Source organism: Eublepharis macularius, chromosome 4, assembly GCF_028583425.1.
Source record: "Eublepharis macularius isolate TG4126 chromosome 4, MPM_Emac_v1.0, whole genome shotgun sequence".
NCBI lineage: Eukaryota > Metazoa > Chordata > Lepidosauria > Squamata > Eublepharidae > Eublepharis > Eublepharis macularius.
Window position 1 is genome coordinate 3,260,967 of NC_072793.1, and position 13,997 is coordinate 3,274,963.

The 13,997-nt window shown below is 47.6% G+C and overlaps 1 protein-coding gene across 2 annotated transcripts in view; it reads right to left on the reverse strand.

Moving 5' to 3' along the window:
* TOM1L1 (target of myb1 like 1 membrane trafficking protein) overlaps window positions 1–13,306 on the reverse strand; it is an 84,526-nt gene extending 71,220 nt beyond the window's left edge. Inside the window, exons 1-3 of one of the 2 annotated variants that reach the window (XM_054977472.1) lie at window positions 13,185–13,306; window positions 10,171–10,255; window positions 2,114–2,192 (exon numbers count right to left, since the gene is read on the reverse strand). In XM_054977472.1, the coding sequence (XP_054833447.1) occupies window positions 2,114–2,192; window positions 10,171–10,255; window positions 13,185–13,242 (222 nt within the window). In that variant the 5' untranslated portion in view covers window positions 13,243–13,306. Of the gene's footprint in view, window positions 1–2,113; window positions 2,193–10,170; window positions 10,257–13,184 lie in introns of those variants that run through there. The other variant, XM_054977473.1, reaches the window with a different exon arrangement.
* Window positions 13,307–13,997: the final 691 nt, after the last annotated feature.

The window sequence follows — 13,997 nt, forward strand, 5'->3', positions numbered from 1 at the left end:
CTGTGTCACAACTCAGTGTGTGACACTGAGAGATCTCTGTCTTTTGGTGCTACACCTCTGAAGATACCAGTCACAGCTGCTGGCGAAACGTCAGGAACTACAATGCCAAGACCACGGGAATACAGCCCGGAAAATCCACAACAACCAATCTTTCTCTTAATTCTTTCCACACTATATGTATCTATCATGATTCTTCAATGCATCTTTAAAAAAAAATCTGTAGGTTTAATCCTTCCTAAAATAATTTCTACCTTTAATTCTTTGCTCAGTTGCCCTTTTCATGTTCTTCTACGTCCTTTTTAGGGTGGAGCAACCGGACTGGCACACAATATTCCACAGAAAGGCATTTATGATGTCTGCTTTATTTTAATTGACATCTAATTAAGTCTACGTCTCAACTTGTTTTTCTTTACCATAGGACTTAAGACTATATGACTATAACTGGAGAAAACATTATAGCCTAGTTTAGAAGCACATTTGCTTTTCTTTTAAACTTTTGCTTGAAAACACAATCAAAGAGTTCTGTGTAACACAATAGGTCGCATTCATCATTTTTAACATTAGCTGCTCCAGATACTCAGTGTTTCTTGTACTATGGGACAAATGTAGCTACTAGGATCTACATTTTTTTTGTCACCTCAAGGATGGCTAGAAGATGATTTAAACATTTTTCTCTGCCACGTCACAGACCTGGTTTCTTAGGGAGTCATTTTTTTTTTACTGTGACCTCCAGACCTCTCACCACAGTTATTTGCAGCAATTCAGAGCCATCAGTGGTTAAGAACAGTTTTCTCAACAGACAATTGCTTTGTGCTTACTAATACTGAATCACACTTTCAGGAATGTCTTGCTGTTGTTGCATTCAAAAGTAGAAAGCTAGCCAAGAAATAATGTTATGGCACAATATTATGGCATTACCCTTTCTCCGCCTAAACAGTCCTTACCGTTAGTACTTAACTGAACAGCAGAAAAGCGCCATTTGCCAAATGATATGCTAAATACCCGACAGGGGCTGGCAAGGAAGAGGTTCCGGTAGTAAGGAACGAGCACTCTGCACTTGGCTATCTAGCACATAAGGAATATGGGAAGTGCAGGTCCTCAACATGAAAGCGCCAGAGATCTAACAATGGCATTTCTCGGCTGCAATGAAGCGCCATCCACCCCTTCCAAGAGACTGTGGCCCTACACAGGGGTCCTCGGCAGGCCTCATATGGGGAGATGGAAATGGATTGTGTGCTTTCCTCCTCATGCATGTGAAATTCTGGTCCTTCTTCCATCATCTCTTGGTGTCTCTCCTTAGCCCACCATTCCTGGGTTGACAGGGGCCAAGAAAGAATACCTTTTGTAGCCTCAACTGGGAGCAATGGTCCCGCTCTGTACATTAAGGCAGAAGGGAAGCAGAAAGCTCCAACAAAGAACCAAGCAGCGTTCCACTAAACTGGACACAGAAAAAAACAGCCTCTGTCCCATAACGTTCATGTTCGGTGTGTCCGAAAGTTGCCGTGGGACCCTAATTGTGCACAGATGTGCCCTTGCACTGCCCAACTTTCAGAGTGCATCACCAGTCAAGACCGGCCCCAACAATTATGCTGTACCTTTTTTTTTTGCTACAGAAGCAGGCAGTTCAAGGAGAGAACGATAGATTTCCCGTATCAAACCAGAAACCAAGGAGTTACTCTAGCATTTCTGTCTCGGTGCTCATTCTGCTATTCTGCATCCAAACCTCGCCCCTAACCCCAACACACACACACTCCCTGCCCCCCACCCCCATTCATTGGTGGTAACCAAGTCAATAGACACTGACGCCGCCTCCTAAGGAGCTAAATGGAAAAGAATCCAGTAGCACCTTGAAGACTAACCAACTTTACTGTAGCATAAGCTTTCGAGAACCACAGTTCTCTTCGTCAGATGCTCGAAAGCTTATGCTACAGTAAAGTTGGTTAGTCTTCAAGGTGCTACTGGACTCTTTTCGATTTCGCTACGACAGACTAACACGGCTCACTCCTCTGGATCCTAAGGAGCTACACATTCCATTCAAAAAAACGTTGCGACTACAAAGCCACGGACAGCTGCCTGCCGCAGCAAGCGCCCCACTTTTTTGAGTGATACTTACGGACAGAGTAAGCCGAATCTCGACACGATTGCAGTTTTTGGACAGCCTTTTTTTTAGTGCTCGGATTGCATCTTTGGGACTAAAATAAAACCAGACAGAAAAACTGATTTAATTATACAGTATCAGTAAGCTATAGGATCAGAACCCTTACCAATGCGAACATCCCACTAGTGAATTGAAATCCAACAAGAGCGGAAAAACACACTTCAGTAAGGGCAACATTCACGCCACGGTGCTAGAGAGAGCTGCTCTGGCAGGTTCAGGCCAGCACCGCTTCGAGACAGGATACGTCCCTGCGAACCAGGAGCCCTCGACCCCTCGTCCCGCATCATTCTAGAACGCCCCCTCTTTGGTCTGCTACGCAAGCAATTTTTAACTGAATACCTTCAGTGTAATAATTCTATTAAAGGAGGAGTTTTAGTTCACCTTTTAGAAGATCGTAACCCTTGTGTTACTTTAAGTGTTGCAAAATTTCTAGCAGAAGTTTATAAAGTTAAATCCAAGCATACAGCCGCACCTGATTGCTGAATGTTTATTAATTTTATTGTTAACTGTTACTAATTGCTTGTTTATGCTTATGCTTCTGCCTATCCCTGTCTCTGATTGTCCCTATCTCTGATTGTAGACTATTATTATTTCTAATGCCAATAAAGGTCATTGATTTGATTTGATAAGAGAGCTGAAGGAGGATTTTTGTCTTGAAAGAGTCACAAAGTGGATGTAAGACGATGCCTATTGAGGAGGGCCACGTCACCAAGAGTCTAAAGAGGAGGCTTTGAATCCCACCACCACAATCCCTGGGCAGAAGTGAAAGGCAATTATTCAATATCTAGGGAGAAATTATAGGGTAAACTGTGAGACCCAAGGGGTGGTAGCTAAACACTCTCCTACCCCCAGTGACCTCCGATGTCCCCAGATGGAGAGAATCAACACATCACCTAAATGCATATCCTGATCTTGGGTCATGTCTCTTGATCCTGCTGCAGTGTGAGAGAATATTGTGAACCATCTAGATAGGCAACTAATGTGGTGGAAAGTGCCTGCAAGTCACAGCCGACTTACAGTGACCCCTGCTGGGGTTTTCAAGGAAAGGGACTAACAGAGGCAGCTTGCCATTGCCTGCCTCTGCAACCCTGGTTTTCACTGAAGTCTCCCATCCAATTGCCAACTTCAGCTGACCCTGCTTAGCTTCCAAGAACTGACGAGATCGGCATGGCCTGGGATAGCCATGTTAGGACATGTCGCTAATACCAATTGCAATTATCTTAAGACTACTGCAACAACAGAGAGCCAGTTTGGTGTAGTGGTTAGGAGCGGTGGGACTCTAATCTGGAGAACCAGGTTTGATTCCCCACTCCTCCGCTTGTAGTCAGCTGGGTGACCTTGGGGTAGTCACAGCTCTCTCAGAGCTCTCAGGCCCAGCCACCTCACAGGGTGATTTTTGTGGGGATAAAAATAACATACTTTGTAAACAGCTCTGAGTGGGCATTAAGTTGTCCTGAAGGGTGGTGTATAAATTGAATATTATTATTATTACATTATTAAAATAAATCATATTTAAGTTTGCAGCTGTTATTCCTTTCCAGTCCTGTATTAAAGAATGAGGTTTAAGTAGGATCCATATGCCATCAGGCTACTGTGGGAAAAATCCAGTAGTTGAATGAGCACAACAACACAATATCCAACGACGTGACCCTACACAGGGTCCCTAGAGTGTACACAGTCAGGACAGTGAGGTGATCACAAGGAAGCAGGCTGCAAAGGTTGTAGAACAGACTGTTCCATTCCCAGCTGCATATCTGAACGCGAACATACCTGGGGTTGGGGGACCCTTTGCAGGAAAAGTAGCAGAGCGAGCTGAGCTGGGAAAGTGACCCGTGATGTGGTGTTTTGTTTTGTTATTGAGAAAAATTCATGTCCCACCTCCCCAGATGCTTGCTCATGATGCCACACAACGACAATAATGCAACAACCAAGCACGTTATTCCAGACAAACAAAGGTATAGAAACAAGCACAAGGCCAACACCTAGCAGCAGAATGAGAGGCCCAGAACGGCAGTCTAATGGGACAGTCCAGGAAGGTGTTTTTCGAAAACAGGACTGTAGTCTCTTGCAATGTTTACTGTATGCATCAACTTTCTTTTACTGTCATGTACCTGTTTATGGTATATCATGCCTCAGACGGTTTCCTAATGTCGGCAATCGTATTGCGTCATCACTGGGTGTCTTGTGCTGCCTAACTGAAATATTCTAATCTGACTTGGTTGTCAGTGAGAAAGGCAGGCTATAATGGAAGTAAATAAATAATATTCCTGTGAGCGCCGGCGGACAATTCCTCAACCAACCCTCAGGCCAGAAGCAAAACACAGCCCAGCTGAAAAATAAGGAACCCCTCAATTAAAAGCTGGGCAAAAAGAAATGTTTTCGCCTGACATATAAAAGTAAAGTGGGCACCAGGCAGGCCTCAAGGGGAGGGCGTTCCAGAGGGGAGGTGCCGCCACTGAAAAAGCCCCGTCCCTCGTCAGAAAGAGACCAAACACTGCACCCCCGGAGCACTCTTCTCCCTGGCCATGCCGTATGCACAGGTCAGGTCTGAGAAACTTCATCCAGGGTGGAAGTTCTTCCTGCTTCCTCTCCTCTGCGCATCACATCAGGATGTTCCATTTATTGTATCTGAGAATCCATCAAGACTGAAACAGGATGTGGTGGAACCCAAGGAAGGCGCTTTTCATGGTATCACACCACTGCTTTCCCAATCGCATCAGTTGGCTTGAAAAGCAAACAATAAGGCCTTGCCTAGATGTCCTCTCCTTTTCTCTGGAGCCAGTGCAGCAATCACAAAAGATTGCTCTATCAAAAACCCAGGGGCAGATTAAGTAAGACCAGGGGTGTTAGCAGCAGTAACCTGGCTGTCATCCAAACTTAATTACAGGATGCTTCAGAACCGTCCATGCAATTTTTCACTGTGCTGGGAGATAAACAACTGAGCTCCACCTCTTAGGTGGCTGTGCTTTGGGGGGTGGCCAGACACATCTTGCATTTATTTATATATATATGGATGAAGGGTGGGGTAGAAGCAAAGGGAAGCCACTCGACACAAGAATTGCTGTGGTTGTTTTGAAGTCAGCTTGTAGTGTTCTGTTAATGGGAGGTGCCGTGATCTTGGTCATTTTCACACATCATTAACATCGCGCAACACTCACAGAATGATGGCGTATTCATGGCGCGATTTCTGATGTCACCCCATCATGATTCTGTTTTCATGGCGCAATGATGTCAGAAATTGTGCCATAAAGATGCTAGTGTTCCGTGAGTGTTGCACGACGTTAACGATGTGTGAAAACGGCCCTTGTCTAATCCTCCCTGAACTGCATGGCTTTTGTGCCTGCAAGGGTGTTGTGACCCACCCACCCCCAGGCAAGAACTTTTCATTGATTACAGGTAGCTGCTAGAGGGAACATAGGGAAAAATCCACCTCCGCTACAGAACATTTGTAGTCTGTGCATTACGTTTCATAAAGTTGCTTCCGACTTATGGTGACCCTATAAATTAATGACCTATCATTGATAGCCTTACTCAAGTCTCATAAACGGAAGGCCATGGCTTCCTTTACTGAGTCAAGCCATCTCATGTTGGGTCTTCCTCTTTTCTTGCTGTCTTCCACTATTCCTAGCAAGCATTACTGTCTTTTCCAATGAGTCTTGTCGTTTGTTGATGTGACCAAAGTACGATAGCATCAGTTCAGTCATTTTTGCTTCTAGAGAGAATTCAGGCTTGAATTCTGTAGCATTCAGCTCCATTTTAGCTGTTGCCTTCCCCACCAAAAAGGCCTTTTCCCCATGGTAACCCGTCTATTAAATAATTAAGATAATGCTAATTAAATCCTAAAGGTATGGTTTATTCTTTAGTGGGGAAAAATGCTTGCATATAGTGTCTATGATATTGCATAAGTAAGTCTGTTATTTACTTATTTATTTATTTTATTTATACATACTCCGCTTTCCCCACAAGTTGGCTCAGAGTACATTTCAAATACATAAGCATAAAACATAGGTAGCAAATAAAATACAACATGTTAAAACATCTAAAAAGCAGCACACATTTTGCTCAAGCCCAATTCTTTCAGAGTGTTGAATTGTCTGGGAGTGACATGATAAATTGTTTTGGAATTTCAATTTTTCTCTTCTGAAGGAAATGATATTAGAAGCTGAGGATAGCATATGAATCTGAGCTGGATATTAGCAGCTTTGTAATGGAAAAATGGCAGAGCAACTACTATACAAATTAAAAGCAGATTGCTAAAGCATTGCAGTTAACACGTTTGAGCTAAAGTAGTTGAGTAGGTAATGAGACATTCATTGATCAACTGGCACCTTTTGTTGATTTTCTAAATACAAACATGAATTAGAAGAATCCTATTGGGGTTTCTGTTTGCCCCAAATACAACAGCTACAAAAGGATGATTTAAAGAGACTGGGCTCTTCATCCTCTTTTTCCTAAGTCTTCTTCCAAAGACAGACTTTCCTGGTCAGAAAAAATCTTAGCAGAAGGAGACAATCTAGTATTTTTAATTATAAGTCTACAAGGTCTTGATTTTTCTTCTGTGTCCTTCTAAATATCATCATCAACCTCATGACTGTTTGGTTTGAGTCCAGTAGCCTCTCAGAGACCAACAAGATTTCCACGGTATAAGCATTAGAGAGCCAAAGCTTCCTTCTTCAGACACCTTTGGCACTTGAAAGCTTCTACCCTGAAAATCTCGTTGGTCTCCAAGGTGCCCCTGGACTCAAGTCCGGCTGTTCTACTGCAGACCAAAATGGCCGCCTACCTGAAACGAATGACTGCGGTGTCTTTTAAAAAACAAATTGTACCCCATTTCATGTGCTATGGGAGATGGAGATTCATTACCTGAACATGCTTTTTAAAAAATCTCAATTAAAATCTTCCAATTATCAAGATAGTATTTCTACTTGTAATAGCCTTCTTCTCCACACACAAGAAAAATTAAGATGCTTTTCTGTTCTGAAGGATGAGTTATTCAACTTTGTGCTCTAAAATAAATACAAACTTGTGTTGCTCGATACTGGGAGGAGCCTGTCCAATCACGCACGTCAAATCCATGTCTAACTTTGAAGAATCACAAGACCAGAAGGATTGTGTGTGATTAAGAAAGCTCTGATATTTTTGCCCACTGATATTTGGAAATATCCTAGCAATATATTCTTCAGCCATTTTTTGGAAGTTAGTAAACTTGGCAATACAAGACAAGAGGTTAGAGAAACTCATATGGGATCCAAAAGCAAACTGATCTTTAAAATGCAAGTAATTATTCAAGTGAACAAGTCAGAGAAGATAAAAGAGCCATGCCATCTTCTAAACAATGCAACTCGCTGGACAGGGAAATCCAGGCAAAGTTTATAAACTAACAGCGTCCAATGGGAAAGCTTCTCCCAGCCGACATCATTTTAGGGGGCACGTGGGGAGGTGGGGGGTTCTTTTATGGAATGCTCCTCCATAGGGCGGGGGGAGCCCTTCCTGGGCATGGAAAAAGAAGCTAGAACCTTAGTACACTAACTTTCTATTTGCAGAGAGTGGTGGGTTTTTTGAAAAAGTGCACTAAAGTTGGCACTGTGCTACCCCTAATGCAGTCTAGGTAAACGTTTCCACTTTATAAACTGGTTGTTAAACTGGAATTTTTGTAGTTCAGTATATTCAATAATTTCTTGTCACAGCCACAAATGGTAGAAATTTAATTTTGTATTTAACATCAAGGCTGGGTCATTCTGACTCGAGGACAGAAATCATTCTAAAGAAAAGGGGGTGAGGAAAAGCTCTCATCAGAATTGCCCTGCCTACAGCCCATGGTTCAAATGGGACGTTACTGGGCAAAAAAATAATTGTAGGATTGCCACCAAGCAGATTTTGTCCCACAGGGTGCATGGGGGGGGGGACACACCACATTAACTTCTGACGTATGTGTGGCTTTTCCCGGATTTCCTATTTTCCCCTGCCCAGATAGTACATGGAACAGGTCTCTCTAATACAGGCACCAACGCATTACCATATGACAGACACACACAAAAAGGGTTTCAGGATCCGTGCCTGCCTGACCCACAGAGATTCACCAACTGCTGTTGAAGTGCCTGCATTGGAGCGGGGGGGGGGCAGGCTGGCTTGGGGCGGGGGCCTCTTAAGACAGGAGCTGCCCTTCCACCTTCCCTTTTGGACCACTGGTTTTTTAAAGTGAAAAAAGGGCGCAGAGAGAAACAGAGAGAGTCTGCTTTTCGGTGAGCAGGAGAGAGACAGGTCTTCGGAGTTAATCAACAACAGGGAAATTAATTTGGTGGCAGAGCTGGTTGGGAAAATTAATCTGAGAGGGAGACACTGGGTGAAACTTGAATGCTTTAGGTATAAATTAAAGCAGGGGAAGTGATTTGGAGGGTTCATGTCTGGGTTTCAGACCCCCCCGCCCCGCCCCTTGCAGTGAACTGGTAGTCTGAGGCAGCTCATGGGCAGGGCTTTTTTTTTCATCTGGAACGTGGTGGAACGGAGTTCCGGAACCTCTTGAAAATGGTCACATGGCTGGTGGCCCCGCCCCCTGGTCTCCAGACAGAGGGGAGTAGAGATTGCCCTCCGTGCCGTGCTCAGCGGCACGGAGGGCAATCTCCACTCCCCTCTGTCTGGAGATCAGGGGGCGGGGCCACCAGCCATGTGACCATTTTCTCCTAGGGCAACCCCACTGAGTTCCACCACCTCTTTCCCCAGAAAAAAAGCCCTGCTCATGGGTACCTCACAGCTTCATCACTCTGCCTCCTGTTAAATGACTGTTGCATTTCAGCAGGAAATGCAGACCCGCTCTGGTGTTAGGCGGCTCCGTTTAGCAGTCAGTTTCAAGCACTACCTCTGGGAAGCCCACTAGAAAGTCAACTGCATTTCCCCATGGTTGGCCTCCAGTATTCAGAGGTAGACTGCCTCTGACTATGGAGGTTCTGCTTAGCTACCAAGTTTGTTTGGAGGGGCTTCCACTAGCAAAGTATGAGCAAAGCAGGCTGGTGGAGCTTTGGGCGGCAGATCCATGGGAAGACACGACAGGAGTGGCTTGGTGTGGAAGGAGAGCACTTGGAGCACCCCACATGGGGGGGGGACCCGTTGTCACGGATTGCCATGCAAAGCCAATCGACTCTTTCAGTGAAGACTGCCCGCCGCAAGAGCGGAGGTTTCTCAGAGAAGAGTGCTTTGATTTACTACAACACAAGACTACGATGCTGTCACTGATGACTCTTCTCAGTGGTGGATGTCTCAGCGGGCCATCTACGTTCACTACCAGGATCAAGGCACAAAAATCACCCTCGACGCAAGACACCAGCCTTTGACGACGTGATCTCACACGTTGATCCGGCAGAGAGGTATTTGCTGCTTTACTGAGAGCCTCTTTGCAACTGACAATTCCCTAAGTGGATATAATTTCAGTCCAGGAACACCCCATGCCACCTAGCAGGCACCTGTGCACAAATTACACCCCTCCCAACAGCTCTTTCTTTCTTGTGGTTTCCTTGCTTAGGGAGGCACGGTCACTGCCTGCTTTTCTGTAGCTGGTGGCAGAGACACACAGGAGGGAAGGGTAGCCCGTGGCGGCTCTTGCTTCTCACTGGCCTCACCTCTTCAGAACGCGTGCCAACTCTTTAACCAGCCGCGGCAGCTGTGCCGTAACACGGGGGGGGGGGAAGGGGGGGTTGCAGCATAAACCTCCTCACCTCTTCCATCCCTCCGTTTGATTGCACAACGTCCCTCCTCAGACTCCCTCCTTGTCCAGGTGCCTCTTATTTGGGCAAGAACAGACTCCCCTGCCTCTGACTCTGCAAGAGGCTTTCCTCAATACTGAATTACAGCTCTGAGTTCCGTTTACAAGAATCGAGAGCAAAGCACGAGGTATCAAACAGTCTATAAAGCCTTTCTTTCATCTCAGAACAAAGCCTCCAACTTTTAATACAAAATGGCCGATCAGGGAGCCTGAGTTCCAGGAAAAGCAACTTTCAAAAGAACGTGAAAACGCTCACCCTTCTTCCGTGGTATTAATTATGTCACAGATGTGCATGAACTGCCCCCACTCTTCTGTTTGCAATGTGCCCAAAGTGGCTCTTTCTGCAGGCAAAAAAAAAAAGAAAAGACGTTATCTCAGACAAAAAGTCACAACAAAATGAAGGCTTAGGCTACTGACAGAGAAAAGCCTGAAATGCTTTTTTTATTCATTTCACATTACTCAAGGGGGGAGTTTTGATTTAGAGCAATATTGCTTCAAAACTGACTGCATCCTTTGGGAAATCTCCTTCCCCAGAAACCAAGACTGGACGAGCATCTGGCCAGCAGGGTTTAAGCCCAGGCGGTCCGACTGATACAGGGTTCTATGAAATGCCCAAGAAGGCCGGAGGACGAACACAGACATGGCAGCCTTGGGAAGGGGTCACCAAACAAGCGACTGAACATCCAGGGGGGCTGGCTAAAGTGAGTCTACTCAGAAGCAAGTCCCATTCTATTCAATGGACTTTTCTTCCAGGAAAGTTTTCTTGTGATTAGGATGAACAAAAGTAAATCAGGACTCAACATCTGCGCCATTCGGGGAGGGAGTCCTGCATGCAAATGATCAGTCGTGAATCTCACTGGCTGTCCAGTTTTCTTTCCATCTAACCAATCTCTCACAGTGCTGTTGTGAGGATAAAATGCAAGAAGAGAAATCCGTATAAATTGCCCTGAACTGTTCTGAGGAAGCGTAGGCTCCAAACTGATCATTAGCTGAACAAATTCAGATGGGTAGAGCTTGTCACACAGGAGTGGGAGCCAGCATGAAAGGTATCAAGGCTACCCTCCGGAAGACCCAGATTCCGAAGTCCAGCTTGCTGGAGGGACCTTGGACCAGTCACATACGCTCAACCTAGCCTACTTCGGAGGGCTGCTGTGAGGATAAAACAGAGGTGAGGGGAACAATCCAACTGGGTCGCCAATGGGAAGAAATGTGGGGTATATATGAAGAAAATAAATAAATAAAAGCTTGAAAGCTGAATTATCCTTTCCAGGTATCTGAAGAAGGAAGCTCTGGCTCTTGAAACTTTTCCTTTGCTTCTGGATAAAGCCAGAAAATAGCTAGAGCACTACTTAACGCAGGTTACTTACTCCTTTACAGTCTTTTACTGCCTTTATCATACTTACTATTGAAATAGCCAAAGAAGGGCAAATGGATCCAGTTCAATACATGGGTACTGAAGTGGGGATTCTGGTGTCTGAAGTAGAGATGGGCACGAACCGGAAAAAAAACAAGCCATGCGGTTCGTGGTTCATCGCATTTCACAAACCATGAACTTTCACGAACCTGCCATGGTTCGTGAACTGGTTCATTTGGTTTGTGAAAACATCACATCCAGGCCAGCAAATCGTCACTTCTGGGTCAGCAGAAGGCCACTTTCGGGCCAGCAGAAGGTCCACAGGAAGTCCATCTCCTGTTGCCTAGGAAACTGATTGATCGGTGCCAGGCTGTCCGCAGTGATAAACCAAAAAACGAACCAAACAAACCAGCCTAAAGTTTGTGGCGGTTTGTCAGAAATGGGCTCTGATGAACTGCCAGTTCGCGAACCACAAACCGATCCGGTTTGTCACAAACTTTGGTTCGTATTTCGGTTCGTGCCCATCTCTAGTCTGAAGAAGGGAGCTCTGACTCTCGAAAGCTTACGCCCTGAAAGTCTTGTTGGTCTCTAAAGTGCCCCTGGACTTGAATCCTGCTATTCATTATGGTGGATATAGAAGCAAGGCTCTCTGAGAGGCAGCGTGATCTGGCAGTGAGCATGATGGTCTGGGGAGATCGGGGTTCCAATCCTCTCTCACCAAGGATGACTTTGGAGTAATCACTGTGCCTCAGCCTAAACTACGCCACAGGTTTAAAAATGGACGACAAAACAGAGATCCACATATGCTACCCTGAGTTCCCTGAAAGAGTGAGAGAAAAATCTAATAAAGAGACAGGTAAGTGGATAGTGGCAGTTATTCCTAATTAGTTAATGAAAAGGTCCAAGGGGTTGTTAAATGGGTCACCAATGGACTGGAAGTTTGAACTGCCATTCGGATGGCAGATCCCCCCGCAATGGGTTCATTTTGTAGGGCATGCAATCAGGAACATCACAAAGAAGATCCAGCAGGGATCCAGCAATATTCTCTGCCCCTCACAGCAGTCGTACAGAAGGGTCAAGACAGCAGCATACCTAAAGCCTCCCAAGCCCTGGAAACACACAGATCAGAAGCGCCGAAATTGCATCCCCCAGTTGGTCTCACTGCATCCCATATGACACAGCTAAGCACGGCAACCTTCGGGTCCTGCGCTGCTGCCTGGCTGGCGTCCTCTTTGCGGACATTCAGCGCCCTTCATAGCTAGTGATAAGAACTTTGTTTCTGTTTTGTTTCTGGCAAGACGTCTATGCTTTGTCTGTCAGGCAATCTGCATGCAATTTTTTTCCCAAACAGTAATGGGGAAAGCTTCTTCCAGTGAAATTTCTCTCCATCACACTGCAGTTAAAAGTACAGGAATCCTGTTGGGGGGCGGGGGGGGCGGAGGGGGCCGCCACAGCTGGCTCAGCCATGGCCAACAACAGGCAGGCACCCCCCGGTTGGCTGGCTGGGCACCCGGGCGCCCCCGAAGAGAGGCGCCGAGGAGCAGCTGGGCGCCTGCTGCCTGGGGCGCCTAGCCAACTTTGGGAGCCGGCTGGAGGTCCTGGGTTCAAATCCCTACAGCCGCGCCTTCGGGGGCCTTGGCCAAGCTCTCAGCCCACCTCACAGGGCATAAAACTGTGGAGGGGAGAGCCGTGGGGTTGCTGCCCGGGGCTCCTGGGAGGAAGCAGGTCGGGATGAAACCGAATCAGGAAATCCAAGGAATAAAGAAGGAAATCGCCGCCGGCACGCGGGGAAAGGGGGCCCCGACTCCGGGACGGAAACGTCTTTTTCTTTCCTTCTTTCGGACCAAGTTTCCCGCTCGGGGCGGTTCAGGGCAACCCCGGCGGGAGGGGGCTGCGGGGCGTCGGGGCGCGCTTACCTATCAGGCGGCCCACGGCGCTGCCGAAGGGCTCCTTCTGGCTCTTGCCAAACGCCATGCCGAGCCGCGCCGCCTCCCGCCAGCCGCTGCCGCCTCGGCTCCAGCGCCCCGCGACGCGCGCCTGCCGCGCCACGGGCTCCGCCGCCTGCCCGGCCCTGCCCTGCCCTGCCCTGCCCTGCCCGGCGGAGGAGGAGCCAGCCCGGCCGCCTCCAGCCCCTCGCGCCGGCCTGCCGCCGACCTGGCCGGGCCGGCCGCCGCGGGGCTCGGCGGGAGGCGAGGCGAGGGGCGTCTGCAGGCGGGGCTCTGGCGGCCGGCCGGCCGGGGGCGCCTGCGGAGGGGCTTCCCTTGGCCGCTGCGAGGCGAGGGGGCCGCGCGGGCGGGGAAGGCGAAGCGCTTCGCGGCGTTGGGGCGCCGAGCGAGGGGTTGCGCGCCGCGCCGCGGCTCCCCAGCTGCGCCGCCGGTGCCCGAGGCGGAGGAGCGGACCTGCCGCGCCCCGGGGAAGAGGCCAGCAGCAGCTCGAAGGCGAGCCGCCTTTCTTGTCGGGGCAGCGCTCGAGAGCGGCTGCTCTCCTCATCTGCTGCTGCATCTGACGAAGAGAGCGGTGGTTCTCGGAAGCTGATGCGACAGTCAAGTTGGTTCGTCTTCAAGGTGCTACTGGACTCTTTACCCTTTTGCCACTACAGAGTAACACGGCGAACTCCTCTGGATTTATGACCAAAAATTAACAGCAATCTCAGGGCCAAGCTACAGGTGACGAATGACACTTGAAGGGCAAGTGTATTTCTCTCTGTTCACTTGCCTTCCACTCAATCC